The sequence below is a fragment of the Lathamus discolor genome, chromosome 5 (genome assembly GCF_037157495.1).
Source record: "Lathamus discolor isolate bLatDis1 chromosome 5, bLatDis1.hap1, whole genome shotgun sequence".
Lineage (NCBI taxonomy): Eukaryota > Metazoa > Chordata > Aves > Psittaciformes > Psittacidae > Lathamus > Lathamus discolor.
The window spans coordinates 67,968,301-67,986,325 of NC_088888.1; the positions used below are offsets into that span (position 1 = coordinate 67,968,301).

At 34.6% G+C, this 18,025-nt stretch overlaps 1 protein-coding gene across 7 annotated transcripts in view; it reads right to left on the reverse strand.

Moving 5' to 3' along the window:
• GRIK2 (glutamate ionotropic receptor kainate type subunit 2) overlaps positions 1-18,025 on the reverse strand; it is a 405,316-nt gene that overhangs the window by 32,159 nt on the left and 355,132 nt on the right. For all 7 annotated transcript variants that reach the window (XM_065681155.1, XM_065681154.1, XM_065681157.1 and 4 more), the window contains one exon: positions 7,581-7,806. In XM_065681155.1, coding sequence (XP_065537227.1) covers positions 7,581-7,806 — 226 coding nt within the window. The remainder of the gene's footprint in view (positions 1-7,580; positions 7,807-18,025) is intronic.

The window sequence follows — 18,025 nt, forward strand, 5'->3', positions numbered from 1 at the left end:
TGAGAAGAGAAGAGAAGAGAAGAGAAGAGAAGAGAAAGGAGAGAGGAGAGGAGAGAATATTTCATTTGTAAGGAAACCCACAGTGGTCACTTAGTTTAGTCCAACTGCCTGGACCCATCCAATGATGACCAAAATTTAAAACGTGTTTCAAGGTTATTTTTCATATTGTTCAAGTCAAGTGCATCTTAAACGCTGACAGGCTTGGGGCATCAACCACCTCTCTAGGAAGCCTTTTCCAGTGTTTAACCATGCTTTTAGTAAATAAATGCTTCCTAATGTCCCATCTAAACCTCCCCTGGCACAGCTTTGAACAATTCCTACATGTCCTGTCACTGGATCACAGGGAGAAGAACTCAGCACCTCCCTCTCCACTTCTACTCTTCAGGAAGCTGTAGAGAGCAATGAGGTCATCCTTCAGCCTATTTTTCTCCAAACCAGCCAAACCCAGTGTTTTCAGGCACTCCTCTTAGAACATGCCTTCCATCCCTTTTGCCAGCTTTGTTACCCTCCTCTGGACACATACAAGTGCCTTAGCATGCTTCTTAAATTGGGGGCCCAAACTCATTATCATTGTTATACTCATTTGTATCATAATCCTACTCCCTTGTGAAGAATCTGCAACTGCAGGATAACGATAATATACTTTCAATCAGAGCTTAAAGAATAGACTACCCCTACTTTGGGGGTGGCTATAATGTCAACTAAGGTCAACTATACCTTCCATTTTGAGATTTATTTATAGGTCATTGCTGAAACAGAAAAGGAAGTCTTACTATTCGTACTTCAATCTCTATTAAATTGGATTTCATTTTACCACAGTTATATGTAACAGCTAGAGCAGGAAAAAATTAAGCACCACTATGTTCTAATTATGTATTAACAAATTGCTTTACCAGAAAACATTCAGTCATTTGTTCAAAATATTAATTTGAGTGAAGTTCATGCTCTAAATGTAGAAACTGCTTAAGAAAAAAAATTAATTCAGACATGCAGCTGTAGAATTCAAGGCTTTGCCAAAGCTAGAAAAACCTTTTGAGGTAACATCCTACACATCTGTAGGAAGATGAAATATTATTTTTACACTTACAAGGTGTTTACTCCAATTTTATCTACTTTTGATTTTACAGAAAAGCTCAAAAAATAAATTAAATTTTAGATGATTACAAAACTAGGCTGCAAATCTCAGCCTGGTATGATAAATGGACTATTTTGAGATAATTTTTTTTTTCACTTTATAATACATATTTAGGCAATAAGAGTAATTTTTTGTTTATATTATTACTACATCAATTAAAAGCTTTTATTTTTAAGTAATTTATATTTCCCACTGTGCCTCCATTAAAAATTTTCTATATTTGGAAACATGCACTTAAATAAAAATGGCAGGTAAAAAAATCTTTTGTAAAATATCTGTATAAAGAACATGGTCAGATCAGTTAAAAAATTTCAGTATTAAAAAAAAAAGTTTAATGTAACTGTTTTCTAGGTCATTGCCTAGACACAAAATAGGTAATAAAAATTATCTGAATTTATAAAAATTTATTGGATACAACATGGTAATTAAATGTTATACTTTTGCTGATTAAACTATTGGTTTAAATTCTATTTGAATCCAGCAGCCTATCAGTTGTGTAGGAAGAACACTATTATATTGCATTTATTAATGGCTTAGATATATGTAAATAATTCATGAAGTCATATTAATAGAGAAGATATGAAATAGAAGATCATAAATTGTTCCCTGAATGCTTTTTTTCCTTCAATGAAATCTTTAATTTAAGTGAGTGGAGTGTGAAATACTCTTTCTAGATTCTATGTCTGGTGAAATTGTATGAATATTACTGTCCTCAAAATATGTGTACTCCAAACAACATTTTAATTGCATACTACACAGTTGACTAAAATTGAAAAAAAAAGAAAAGAAAACAAAAAAAAAACCCCACAATCCCACTCTTGGCTGTGATTTGCTAAAAAGAAAAGATTTGGATGCCTAAATGAAAAAAATATGTGAAGATGAACTACACTGCATAAAAGAAAAGTATATAAATAAGTTTTTACGTGCGAGTCATCTGCAGATTACATTAGTTGGCCAAACAGATATTTTTGGAAGTCATAGGTGAGCGTATAACATTTGGAGGATCTTAAAGAACAATGTACTGTGAACAATACTTTTTTTTTCTAAGACATAAAAATGTAATCAAAAACATTTTGCTTGATATTGCATTAGAATTTACACAAGAGAGAACTTCACTAAAAATGACACCTCTGAATCAACAGAGCCTAGAAGTTTTGTTTTATCCTTTAAACTTAAGTGAGTACACTGCTATCTGGGGCCTGCTGCCAATACATCTCTGCTACAAGGCTGTCTTTTTTATTCATATACTTTTCTTTTTGCATAGGAGGTATAACTTGTTTGCATCACAGTAGCTGCCAGCTTTCTATGGTGAATGTATAAATATACACTGTACAGATGTATTTATGCGCTTACATGAATAGATTTTGATACCTGGATACTATTGCAAGTTATTACAGATTTGCATAATGGGTAGATCTGTAAGACTTAACTTGGCAGTGAAATGTTGGTAGCTTTATCAACTTGATATGCTGACCCCAAAATACATTGTTTAATTTCTTTCATATCCTGAGAGCTGTATTTTATCCCTATGTACATTGAAGAGTCTCTATGTAGTTGGGGGAGTACACTTCTCTTTTTTAAACATTTTTAAAGTTAACAGTTAACTAATAAAAATCTGAACCTCAAACTTTTTTCAGCATTTGTCAGGGCATCTTGATAGTCCATCAGTATGGAAAGATCAGGGATACAGTACGATGCTCTAGTATGAAAAATCATAGTTTGGTCATAGCAAGAGGAAATTCAGTAAACTAGTAAAAGTGAAGAGACTCATGTAATACTCATCTCCCTATGTTTTGCAACTCAGTTATCATTAATATTAATAGCTGTTTTCTTTGGTAACTGCGCAGGAAGAAAGGGTAAAAAAATGTGTATTTTACCTTTTTTTCATGCTGATTTTTACCTCACCATTATAAGACATTATCAGGAACACCAGTGCTATACAGTTAAATCGCCTTTTAATCTAATTCTGTAACTTTCCACAGCTCAACAGTCACAGAGAAACAGCAGAGAAATGGCTATCTCTAATTTCTTATATACATAAAATTTCTCAAACACCACTTTCTATTTTTTATTTTGTAAGAGTTAGACGAAATATATGCAAATTTGTAGGTTTACTTACACCTACCATTTTTCATTTTCAAAATGTCAGAGGCATTACTTTGCATGAATCTCCACACATGCAGAGTTAGTTTGGCATATACAGGGTAGTCCTGAGTTGCCACGTAAGTATAGATCACTGAAAGGTGCATGTTCAGTAGATCTGCTCATATGGAATGGGTTTGACATACACACTTGTCTGCCATTTATGTCCTCCAGGCTCAACATAGAAGCAATTGGCAAAATCCAACAGAAAATCTGTCCAAGCCAGATGGAAAGCAGCCAGATGTTTTAACATGCTGAAGAGAAACAGGAATTTGGAAAAGAAATAAGAACCTGAAGACACCCTGGAGAGACAAAGATTTGCTTTTATCCAAGAGATGATTTCAAATGTTTCTTCTAATTGGAGAGTAAAACGTAGCTTTGCAAACCATTCAGACCTTAATACAGAGTGCGTAGAAGCTAAATTTCTAACCTTTCATGTGGGTCACTTCACGTTAACAATGATATTAATAAATATCATTTTGGAAAATAGCATTTGTCATATAATTTTACTGTGTTTTATAGTATGTTGACCATAGGAAATTAATACTAACTGTGTTTCTTTAGGGCATGAAATGTATATTGCTGGATAGACCAGGTTTTCTTTGGAAAAAATGTTACAATTTATGTTTGATAAGACCATAAACCTGTGGAATAAACATTTAGGAATTCCTTGCAATGGTAAATTTAACCCAACTGGGATTTATTCAAGAACAAACTCAATTTTAAACATTTTTATCATGCATGATGAAGAAATGGGGCATTTAAAACTACTGGAGGTGATAAGTAACACTCTAGAGGATCTACCCTTAAAATCCCAAAGAGTTTGTTCTGCCTCATCCCCTTCAAATTCACTCTCTCTAGTACATTTTTCAGTTCTGTGGATGTTATCTGTGGCATATTAAATAAATTTAACGGCAAAGATATCACACAGAATGCCACCTTGCACCTATTCCAAGTAGGTATTCCAAAATACATCAGTGTATTTTGTTATTTTAAAGGTTGTTATTTTAAACCCTGATACTACTTCATGCCAAAAAGTATGTTGTTTCCAATTTCCCCACTCTAGTCTACATTTTAGCGATCTAAACTTTGTTTATTTAACTAATGATTTTAGCAAGATTAAAATAATCATATAAACAGATTTTTCTTCTTCAGTGTGTTTGGAACGAGTTGATACCTATACACTGCTTGACCTGCTGTTTCTTTCTTCTTATCTTGTGCATCTGTCTCTGAATACAGAAAACTTTCACATTGTGAACAAAGAGCTTTTACTGCAGTACTCTAAGCTGGTGCTATATTTTGGTGGTTGCATTTTCGAATTATCCTATCATAAACTACTCTGATAGCATGTTTTTCTGTTAGAAAATATTTTAGATCTTCTGCTTGCAGCTACTTAGACTCAAACAAATTATGTTCTAACTAACCGTTATTCTATTAGCCTTCAAAAGGAAAAAAATACACTGCACCTACTTCCTTTGCTGCTATTCTCCAAAAGTAACAGTATCCATTCTACTGTATTGAACATAACGCCTATAACAACTATATTCTATAAATGTAATTTTATGTGCAAATATTTCTGAAAATTTAAGCCACTATTCCAGGAGATAAATAGGATATTTCAGTAAATTTTGGGAGATGACATCTATACCTTTCAGATACTGTGCCTTTAATACAAATAGTTTTGTACTGTTCTTCAGAGAGATATGCTGCTTCCCAAATAGGCGCAAGCAGTAACATGTGCTTTGTATGTGAAACTGTTACACTTCCAAGCACTTGACAAGTTTCTCTAAGGATTATTAGCTCTAAAGAAATGTTACTCAATTGCTTGTCTAAAAAATTACTCCATAATTATTAAATAATGATGAAATCTACTTCTGTAGTTTTGACTGTCATAAATTATTTTAAAGATTCCAAAATTATTTTTCCTGCAGAAATGAGATTAGCTATAATGCATGAGTTTATTTTGTATTATCCACTTCTCTGTAAGATTTTTTAGCTTTAATAAAGCAATATATTTAACAGAAACTATTCTGACAGGCACTATGTTTCACAAGATTTTCTTTCAAATGCATGTCTGACCTCTGCATTATTTTAGTGGAGGCTACCCATCTCTTTCCTCTAAGACTGTGCAGTTAATACACAGGATACAAAACTTTTATAAATGTTATTTCTCTGGATAGTATTTTATAGATACTGATCAAAGCCAGGATTAATCTCTTATTCTTAGCTGTTCTGGGAAAGCTCCTGATGCTGTTTTATTGTACCTTCATTTCTTCCATGAAAACCTTACATTACATCTTACTTTAGGTTCTCTTATATTTTCATTTACAAAGCATTTATCTTTTTTTCATATCTTTTTTCAACTTCTCTTGCTAAGTTTAACACTGTTTCAACTCTTGTTTTACCTGCTTTTGTGATCTCTGATCCCTGCAGGTATGTCTTCTATTTATTTGTTTCACCTTGGTTCAAGACAATAGCCAGCTCACAGATCCCCTTGTACATTATTATTTCTCTTGACTCAGAAATCTTTTCATGACTTGAAAACTTACATATGAATAAAAGCTGAATAATAATTCTGAAAATATTATAAGTTAATGAAGACATAGTGCACGTATAGTGCCTGTTCTAGCTAATAAGGTAGGGGACAAAGACCAAAAGACAGTTTACATACCTGTTTCCTTGCCTCTTTACAACCAATACTTCTATCTTTGAAGTCTTTTTCTGGCTTTATCATTGTTTTATATTTGTTTTTGCTGGTCTTTATGATGCCTCTCTGATTTACACAATATCAATATAATTTGTAAAATAGCCTGATCTCTCTGATTCCTATCACTTTGTCTCAGATTTCCAGGACATGCTTCAGATGCTTCAGAATTTTGCATGCAGCTTATTCAAGGATTTTACACTGCCACTTCTATTTAATTTTCCCTGTAATAAACCTAAATGGAAGGTGGGTTTCATCCTTAAAATAACAAAAGCTTTATATGTCAGAAAATAAGAAATGACAAAAGGAGTAGGAAGATTGAAGTCCAGTCCTTTCTAGCACTTATATGTCTACAGGGCATGTTCAGCAATATAAGAAGCCACAATAAAACAGGGTAGAAATATTATACAGATTGAAATTATATTCCTAACAACTAAGTGTTAAAAGACAGAATGAACAGAATCATAATTTCTTCAGATGTCTGTTTCATGGAGAATTACTGAAAAAATGAAAATTATAAAGATATTGGTAAAGTTGCAGTAAATATTTACAGCATACAGGGAAAGCTATATTTGATAATACTAGGTACCTCTTTATCTAAGAGATTCCAAGAAAGTTTATTTCTTTATCTTCCATACCATGTGTTTGATTTAAAGTACTGGACACAATTTCCCCATACAATGATTTAGTGTAGATTATTAAAACAGATAAAATCAGTACCAAATGTAAGACCAATTTGAGAATAACATAAAATATATACACATCAATCAAAAAATGATAAGTTCTTCTTAAAAATAGTGTTAAAATAAATATTTATCTTGCAAAGAATTCAGCAGAATGGTCTTGCAATATTAAGTAGGATCATTGTGCATTACTGACAGAGTGCTTGTGTCACACCATTTTCTATTCCCATCTATTCTGAAATTTAAAGCCAGATTCTCAGCTGATGTCCTTAAAAAAAAAAATCTCTGTAGTCAATGGGAACTCAGCACCTCAGTGCTTGCTGAATCCCATGTTGTGGATTCTACTAGCCAAACTAATGTCTGTAGTTGGCTTCTCACCTTTCAATTAAAGTTTTGTACAACACCTGACCTAGAAAATATTTACAGGATTGGAATCTCTCTGCAAAACTATATTCCACAAGGTTAATTCAATATTTCTGTGGATTTGTACATGACATGTTATGGAATCTTTCCTCTTCTTTTAAGAATCTCAGTGATCAGCCCTCTCAAAAGAGAAGCATTATCCCGATTTACAAACATTGTATTACTAGCACCTCATACTCTAAAGAGGGAGAGCAACATTTTTAAAACTATTTAATAAAATACAGTGAAAAGTACTTTCTGTTGTTGAGCGTATGGAAGACACCACTCAAGAGAAACATTTATGAAAATGCCAATTCTTATAAAGTAATTATTTTTATGTTTATAAAAACCATAAATATTGATAAGATGCGTAATACTTTCCCCAGAGGGGAAAAAGAGGACAAGAAAAATACATTAACAATGTAGAGAAAGCAACAATGTATTGGAGCTTTTCAAGGCTACTGCAGCAACTAAGATTAATGAACAGAGCACAAGTGGTTGGCATATCACCTACCCATGGGAGTTCCAACGCCATAACCTTTTGAGTCTATCAGGCCTCCAATCTGTGTTAGGTTACAGTTCCGCTGTGTGACAAACTCAATCGTTGTCGACTCCATTAAGAATGCATAATCAGAGGTAAGCACACGCTGGATGCCTTCTTCATTACTTTTGACAAGTACTGACTGCCTCCTGCTACTCATGAAGGCCCACATCTTGTCATAAGTGGAGATTTTGGATTTCTGAAAAACAAATATTAGATGGAACATGAGTAAGAATAATATGCTTATAAGAGTGAAAGCAAATAGTCTGGACATTGCTCTCATTGTGTTTTACTACATGTCAGGTTTTACTAAGGCTTTCTTTCAAGAGTACTTGTGCATTTAATCTAATCTGTACCTCTCATTTTGTTTGTGTAAATCAAAACATCTGGACAGAGGGTCAAGAAAATGTGCAATATCTGCTGTTTATCTGTTTTTTACTGTTGTTATGATTTTGTGTAGGATGAAGACCTACAAGTATTTGAAGTCAGTGAAAAACTATTAAGTATTTCACTGTAGCCATCAACAATGTTGGTAAGTGTTATAGGAGATTCTGTGGATTCTGCCACATTTGAAATCTTCACTCTTACTTCAATCACTCAGGTACTCATGAACAATTCTGAAAACCTGCACACTGTGGCAACCTGAAGTAATTAAAGCATTTACAGATAGCAGTTTATGAAGAAAAGAGCTGTGAGGGAGAGGGCAGCAGAGAGAGTATCACAGTCTGGTCACACTAATTCTAGCTTGCCATTCAGAAACTGACTACTAAAAGTTGTAAAATTAAATATGTGTTTTCTGCTTTAATATTCCCAGAATGCAAAGAACTGTTCTGATAGTAAGAGAGAGACAGTAGTTTGGGACAAAGAAGACAACAGTTCAGCACAAAGTGATACTGAGCATCTAAAAAGGAGTGGCTTCATTTTTCTCACCTCAGCTTCTTTAAGAAAAGATATTACATTCCCTCATCTTTGCGAAACACAGTGCTTAAGAGATCATAACCACTGGATAAACTGGAAGTATTAGAAGTCCTAAACATTCTATATTACATTTGCCTTTTTGTTTCATAATGATTCAAACTCAAGATATATCAGAAAATATTCAGCAGTGTTAAATCATGCCTAGTAAACAAAATGTAGAAATAAAACATGAGAACTAGTATAATTTAATTTTTTAACGAGTCTTCAATTTTTTAATGTCAGCCTTAAAAATAATTCTGCCATCGGCTCTGGTGGAGATGCTAAACAAAGATTGACATTACAAATCTTTCTGAAGTTCAGCTGATTGACAGCCATAAATTCTGCGTAGAGGAAAATTCGCAGTGCATGTGGAATAAAATGAACATTGGTTTGTTTTATTTTTGCAAAAAAGATGACTTGGTCCCCCCGTTGTGATACAGACCAAGAGTTATTTCACTCTCCCTGGGAACTTAGCAACAAGCACTTGAACTAACTCTAGTGTCAATGCTAACAGAATTGAAGACCTTTAGGACTCCACATGAACATATTGTTACTGTACTGAACATAGTCTGTGGCTGATGCCACAAGATTTTAGTAACAATGAAAGGGGAAATCATTCTTCTTCAGCATATAGTGTGAATGCATAGAATAGAGAAGACCAAACAGATATGTTTTCTCTGCACAGGGTTTGTTTTGTAAATCAAGTAATTCTTGCTAACATTTAATACTGCACTGTAGCATGAGATATTTTAAACAATGAACATCAGCTCTGTAGAAATCTATACTGTTGTGTAATACAAAAAGGGTGAAAAATTAATGGTTTTCAATATTTGAAAAACTTTACCAATAACATATATTAAATTCTTTTGACATGTAATCTACAACCCAATAAAAAAGAAAACAGTTTAGCCCTTATAAATAACGAGCAATATGAAAAATTGGCAGAGAAAACAATTTTAGGAAATTGTCAGGTATGGGAAATTCAGGTTGGTACAAGGAAGAAGTTCTTTACTGTGAGGGTGGTGAGGCACTGGAACAGGTTGCTGAAAGAAGTGGTAAATGCTCCATCCCTGGCAGCATTCAAGGCCAGGCTGGAGAGAGTCTTGGGTGACATGGTCTAGTGTGAGGCACCCCTGTCCATGGTGGGGGGTGTAACGGGATGATCTTACGGTCCTTTCCAACCCTTACCATTCTATGATTCTATGATTCTATTTTAGATACACATCGCTGCATAGATAGATCTTGAGGAAAGAAAAAAAGAAAGCCAAATGAACTATAATAGAAAATAAAGAATGAGCTGTCATATAATTCTGATTACATTCAAATACAGAAACTGCATTTCTATATTTCTGTTGAAAAAGAAAATAAATTCCAGGTTGAAAACATGTTAGCAAGGAGAGTGCTTGCTCTCTACTGAAGCATTAGAGCATGTGAAAATATACTATATCCTCAAAAGGACAGAGTGCTCATATTACAATGACTGAATCAATAGATGAAGCCACAGCTACTGCTGGAAAGGAGGGAACAAAGGTCAAAAACAAAATCAGAGAAAGCACCTTCACAGGATAGCTTGCTTACAGGAATTACTAAAACAACAAAAAAAGTAAAGAAGTCTACATATGATTAGTAAGACTGTAGAAGACAACACAGAACCTCAAACATCAGTGCACATGGCTCACAGCTGTGAAGCTAACAAGTGCATAGTGATCTCTTAGTTGCCTCATATGGGCAGGATGACAGAATGTCTTTGCAGTGCTTTCTTCCATTAAAAGCTAAAAGTCAGAACTGAAATGAGGCTAAGGAAAACAGCCCATCTACTTGTGACCCTTGAATTTTGCCATTTAGAAATTCCTACTAAATAAAGTGTATAGTACATGTTCTGGGATTTGTTTTACGTACAACAAAGAATGTTTTATCTAAAAAAAAACCAAAACCCCAATGTTTGATTCAGGAAAATAGAACCACAAGTGGTTTTCTTCTGTGTTTGGCAAGCTATTCAGCAGACAAATGTGACTAAAATCAAGAAGCCAGAACAATAAAAGCATCGGAAGCCCATTTGACATTGATCTAAAGAGACTGACACTCCAATATGTACATATTGTTTCTTTTGGCCATGATTATGTCATTCATACAGATAGAAGCAGATGCTGCAATTTACATTATGTTTTCATCTTCTTTCACTGTATGCAAATCAATCTGGTTAATCAATCTATATAGTCCATAATTTAAGTGTATTATTTTATCTGTGTTATTTTACCATATTGCTTTATTTAACTGTCAATTGGTCTGTAAATCCAACCTAAATTTAAATCAACCAGAAATTATGTCTGCATAAGATAACTTGTGGTGACATGATTTATCATGCTTGTGTTCCCTCCCTTGTGCAGAAGACAGTGCAAAAAAGTAAGAAAACTGCCTATGCTTTTCCACATTTAAATTTCACTGGATTAAAAAAAAAACAATAAAAACTAAAAGAAAAGATAGAAATGAAAAGGCTAAAGAAATAAAGAAACTTGTCTACGTGGTGCACAAAATGGGGGCTATCACAATGATATTCAGAGGATACTGTCAGTGACGTACTCAGCATTCATAAATTAAATATCATTGGAAAATAACTGTGCATGTCAGGGATCACAAAAGGAAGCATTGCAAAGGCTCTAAATCAGTATAATGTTATGACTAAATATCAGACTGGAAATGGAAAGAATCATTGTTAACAATGTGTTACAACTCTATTGCAAAGAACTGGCTAGTAAAGACAAATATCTGAGTAACAAGACTCTGGACCACAAGGTTAGAAAATATCTGAGTAACAAGACTCTGGACCACAAGGTTAGAAAAACATCAGCATGTTGAATGAATGCCAGAATAAACAAGGATCAATGGACAGGGAAGCAGACCTCATGATACAAGACAAGAGTGGATAAATGCACAGTAAAAATGTGCTGGACAAATTCTGACATTTTTCTACAAACCAAAAACACACATCCATCAATGGAGATTTTTATTGCAGTGATAGCATCCAACTCCTTTCCTGGTTTATAAAAGCACTTGAGTGTCACGGCCCAGCTTTGCTTTCACCTATGCAATGGTTAAACTCACGTGAGAGTGTAGTAACATACGTAATTAAAGGTAATTGATTAAATTTTGGGGAAAAAAAAAAACAAGTAAAAAAAGCCCCAAAAAACAGAAGCCCAGTTGTTATATATCCTATGAAAGCATTCTCCACCACACAGGAATTAAACAATGACAATCATTATGTCACATCCCCTTCCAGAGTCAAGACTCCCAATCTGATTTCATTATTTTCCATTTATGACACTCCCTACAATAGCTATGTGGCTTCTGTTGTTTTGAGCATTGTATTCTTAGTGGACACAGGCCACTTTTTTTGAAGTTGCTAGATTTGTGGATTCTTCTAAGGCCAGAGGAACAATTATGTATATTTATTCTGACCTTCTGTGATACACAGACTATAAAATGTCACTTCAGAATTACTTCACCAAGCTCATCACTTTTGTGTTTGCACAGACAAAAAGAATGACATATGAAAAATACATTCATAAAGGCTCATCTATATGAGCCTTAGCAAGGTGCCAAATATCCCTCAAGGTCTCTTCCAGCATCCTTGAAGACAAACTGGTAGGATATAGACTGCAGAGATAGAGCACTTACAAGTGGAGAAACGGCTGAGATGTTAATCTTTAAAGGTGGCAGTTAATACCTCAAGGCCAGACTGACATCCTGTCATGAGTGAAATGGCTCAGGGGTCAGCCCTAGACCTTCAAAATACTTTTAAACAGTTTGGAAAATGGTATTGAAGGCATGCTTACCAAGTCTGTGGAAGACACTAAACAAGGAGGAGAGGTAGATATATCGGAAGAAAGAGCTACCATGCAGAAAGAGGCTGGAAAATTACAACAGGAATTGCATGAGGTTTAACAAAGATAATGCAAAGTCTGTCCAGGGGAAAAGTAATCCCAGCCATCCATACTGGCTGGGAACTGACAATCAGGAGTGTACCTTGGCTGAAAAGAATTTATGGATCCAGTAGGACAACAAGTTGAGCATAAACAAGCAGCCCACACTTTCAGCAGGAAAACAAACTGCGGTCTGTATCAGCAAGAATGTACATAGCAAACAGAAAAACAGATATTATTAATCCACAATACTTGGCACTTATCAAGCCACACTAGGTACATTGTGTCCATTTTTGGTTCTCAGGTTTCAAGAGAGATATTAAAATTGGAGAGTGTCCACCAAGGTGATCAGAGGGTTGGAGATCTTGTTCAACATCTTTTTTGGTGACATGGATAATAGGATTGAGTGCGCCCTCAACAAGTTTGCCAATGACACAAAGCTGTGTGGTTCAGTTGGTATGCTGGAAGGAAGGAATGCCATCCAGGGGGACCTCGACACACTTGTGAGGTGGGCTGATGCCAACATCATGAAGTTTAACCATTCCAAGTACAAGGTCCTACGCCTGGGTGAGAGCGATCCCAGGCACAGCTTCAGGTTGGGCAGAAAAGAGATTCAAAGCAGACCTAAAGAGAAGGACTTGGGGGTGTTGGTTGATGAGAAAATGAACATGAGCCTGCAGTGTGTGCTCGCACCCCAGAAAGCCAACTGTAACCTGGGCTGCGTCAAAAGGAGCGTGACCAGCGTGTCAAAGGAGGTGATCCTGACCCACTACTCTTGCTCTTGTGAGACCTCACTTGGAGTACTGTGTACAGTTCTGGTGTCCTCAACATAAAAAGGACATGGAATTGTTGGAACAAGTCCAGAGGAGGTCCATGAGGATGATCAGGGGACTGGAGCACCTCCCGTATGAAGATAGACCGAGGAAGTTGGGGCTGTTCAGCCTGGAGAAGAGAAGGCTGCATGGAGACCTCATAGCAGCCTTCCAGCCTTCACTGTGTGAACAACTTAAGCATTGGAACAGGTAGCTCAGAAACGCAGTGGAATCAGCTCACTGGAAATATTTGAGACAGCTTGACACAGCCCCAGATAAGTTAAAGACCTCGCTTTCAATTAGGAAAACAGATCTCCTCCAACAAGAGGAACTGATCTCTAAAGGTTCCTTCCAACTTAAGAGTTTTCATTGATTTCTATGATTCTTAATCAGTATGAAGTTACATACAACAAGTGTTTCTGGAGACTCTTCAAATTTGATGTTAAGCAAGTTCAAGAAAGCAAACCAAAACATATACTTTCCTGTTTGGGGAAAACAAACCAACCAACCAATCAACCAACCAACCAGCTAAAATCCCAAAACCACTGTGAACTTATGTAGTTTATAAATTAAGCCAAAGGCCAGCCTGCTATTAGCAAGGGAAATGTGTTTTCCAGTCTTTATCACCCTTCAGTCCTTTGATGCTCAAGTAGACTCATTCCAATTGCTTTATAAATAACCCCTTGAAAATCCTGAACACCATTATGGAAATCCAAGCTTAACTATCCATAAAATAGGTTTAATTTATTCATTCCTTATTCTTTTCTGTAAGTAACTGTGACATTCTTTCTTTTTTTTTTTTTTTTTTTTATTTCTGATGTTTTTAATAATGACAAAAACACTAATTTATCTCAAGATTTTTTTTCTAAACATAAGGTGACTAGATGTCAGATTTAGGTGAAGCAAACATTATAGATGATCCTCTTAAGGTTCATAGCTCTTCTAACACATTTGGGATATGTCTCTGGTATTTTAGACCACAAATGATTAGTACCATTAATAGATAAAAAAAGTTAATGAATACATTTCAAATTTAGCTTAGGGTAAAGAAAGTTTTAAGAATACTTCAATTGTCCTCAAGCATTATAAATATAGGAAAATTCAGAACTAAGGTTAACTAAAAGACTTTGAACACTTGCATAATTGGAAATAAATTGTAAATAAACATAAATAGTATGCTCGTTGTCCTGAACTGTCACCAACTGAAAACTTGTAAAGGCTGAGTGCTACTGTTCAAGTATCTATCAATGACTGATGATGTGTTCATTCCGTTGTGCATTTTTCTGTACTTTCTGTAATTTGTATCAGTGTACACTAACCCACTTCTACCAGTCCTTAATATGAATCAGAATTCTTTAAAATAGGTATTATTTTCTTCAAACCTCTCAATGTTTCTGAAGTGGACAATGGTGGTCTCTTATTGGGACTTCTGAGCTAAACAGCAATAAATTCTAATAATGATTAATATCAGAATCCACTGCAAGAATCAGAATGAAAGATGTCAGATCTTATTAATTTTTCACCTTTACATAGTATCACTGCCTGCCCTATTTCGAGATATATTTTTTTTATAAACCATTTAAATTTGTTATAATGACAAAACAATTTTCAGTTTCCAGTAAGCCATAGCTAATTCTACACTCCAAAAGTAAGCGCTGTTTTTTTAAGCCAGCAGAAGCAATATGTTTACTGATTTTGACATAGTTGACCACATTATGTGTAAAACACAATTTGGTCTTAATTGCATATCTGCACCTGATGCCTCTATAATACAGTACAATACCATAGACATTCCAAAGTCTCCACAGTTTTGAGTCATTGTTAGAGGTGAAGGCATAGCTTTTATAGAGCACTTTGCTAATCACTAGCATCTAAAGTATACTGAAAATAACATGCATTTCTGCACCAGGAGTGGACAGTATGCCAGACTTAAATCAGCTTAACTGTCCTTTATCACACAACAGACAGACTGTGTTAAAACTTCTGATATCTTCAGATTTTCTGACCAGATTAAGAACTAGTTATAAAAATAACATTTATAGTACTGTATTTTTTTTAATTGTCTCCTAGAACTGTGAGACAGTCTTTTTCTCAGTTATCAAAGAATGTGGAAAAGACACTTTCCTTTTCATCAGGCTGGTCTTACTGACTCTAGCCCTCTGACTTCAGGAAATTTCTTTTCTTCTCTGCTCTCCCTCTGTCCCTATTTTTTTTAGCTGCTGAGGCCTGAAAACCCTGAAGGGAACCAGCTGATTTAGATTTGGTTATGTCAGCATAAATACAATAAAACCAATGCATACAGCGTTCTCTCCTCCATAATGGCTGTTTTCATGGTCCATAGAGCACAAATGAAAAAAGATAGGAAAGGTGTTTCTGCCAAGAATAGAGCTACAAGGAATGAAAAATGTAGTGCTCAGAGAAAGACATTTTTACTCTTGCCCTGATTGTGCTTTTTTGTTATACAAAACAGATTTTTGAACAAACATTAAATATTTAAAGTAAGTAATGGTTACAAAACCCCAAACCCTAATGCTGTTGAAATAAGTAAGTTTGCACTATCAGCTTTGAGCTGGAAATAAGTAAGGATGTTATAGCTCAAAAATCACTAATGGATTTCATAAAACTTCCTTGCCTTTTAAACCCCAACGATTTATAATCCTCTACCAAATTATAACTAATGGCACAATAGTTCTTTCTGTATAAGGCTGTGGCAGATGATAAGCGTGATATTTCTCACACTTCTGTTTCTTCCTTTATAAGTAGGAATAAGACACTAAGCAAATTTAATCTGCTTTTAAAGCAGATCCTATATTCCGCATGTTCTGTGAAGATAAATCTAATTCTGCTCACTCTGCCTGTTCTCAGATACTAACTGCAGGACAAAACCTCCACACTTCATTTGCACTCTATCTGGAAGCAAGCTCCTTTTCCACAAGCAGTGAGTGCATGGTTTTGTCATTGGAACTACACATGAATTTCACAAATACTACTTTAAATATTTACCTTAATAGAGTAAGAATATGTCACAATACCATGATTTAAACAATGGTATTCTCACAGCATCTATACTGGCATGGAAGATGTTTTTGCAATGCCCAGAACATTCTGTTGCTGTTGTGATTTAAAAGAAATTCATCAGGCAGCATTAGAAATCAAACTAGTAACATTCAAGAGCCCTTTGAATGAGGAGAAAGGATAGAAAGCCCACTGTTATTTGCTAATTTATTGCCTCACACACTTAGGAATAAATACTGTTTCATTATCTTCACAGATTTTAAAAACTTAACAGAACTTCCATTGTCACTTTTTTGGCACCTGTCAAGTAGCAGCATTAGTATTACTTGTTTCCTGTAATGATAATCATCAAAATCAGTCTTGTGAAACCGACAGATTGGTGGCTTTTTCCCCCAATAAATTCCTCCATCAGTTCTGTTGCCAGACCTAACAAAACTCTGAACATCCAAAATAACAAATAATTTCAAGTATTTCTTTACTAAATAGCTCTTATGTAAAATATTTGACAGCTATATATTAGCATAAGCTACCACTGAGGTGTTCTGCAGTGGGATTTGGTTTCAGCACTCAGTACTTTTTATCATAGTAAATAAATTACTAAAAACACTGGACCATATGTGCTAGCTAAGAACAGCTGAGGCTTATTCTGCACTCGCCTGATCTTAGTCACTAGAACATTTGAGTTAATTCAAACAGACAGGATTGATGCCATATGTGGTTCATTTCAAAGGTACAGAGGTGTAGTAGGCTGCTGATCAGAACTGTTCCTCTGTTAGCAAATCTGTCCGGTCTTGAAAAAATTCTGAAAGTTTTATCTTGAAACACTTGTACTTTCCTAAACAACATACTGGAAAAGATAAGCAGCATAACATGACATTACATAATGGAGAGGTTGAAAAAAGACTTAAAGATCTGGGATAAAATGACACAGTAAAAGACAAACAAACTTTTCAAAATGGTTGCTGAAGATAAAGGGAAGAATATAACTGCTAAGTACTTGTCTTATTTTCCTCAAAATTTGGAAGCCCTTCAAAGCCTATTAAACACTTGAGATAAAATAAAAAAAAAATTAAAAAATCTGATTTTTGTCTTTCAAAAATTTTGGTATGTCAGCAATTGCAGACACACTGAATTGCGATGAAAAGTAGAATAAGAAAATGTGAAATCAAGTTTCAAAAATCATTACATAATAATGTATTAGGAACAAAGTAGACAGAATGGCAGGGAAAAAAATAGGAGAAAGCAAAATTTCATCTCAGTTTTGCTAGGCATGAAGACAATAATAAAAATAAAAACTTAACCATGGAAAACTTTTATTTTGAAAAATTGTGATTTTTGCAGAGAATTCCTGAGCTGGCATAAAGATTTTTCTGTGGTACTGAGCAAGATCACACCATGAGATGACTTAATGATATTTTAAGCTTTCTTGCTAAGACTTTTATTATTGACTAAATTATTGATTTACATTTATGTATTTCTAGTTAAGCATGGTACAATGAAAAGAATGGTATCTATGAAAAATATATCTATGAATTTTGGGGGCTGCACAGAATTTTATATCAACAACAAAATGCTTCAAAAATGTCTTGAAATATTTACTCTCTGACATGTGTCATCTGAGTTCTGAAATACAATCAAGAGTATATATTTGACATTATATACTGACATGTTATAGTGGAAATCAATGTGCCATCACAAAAATATATTATGGATT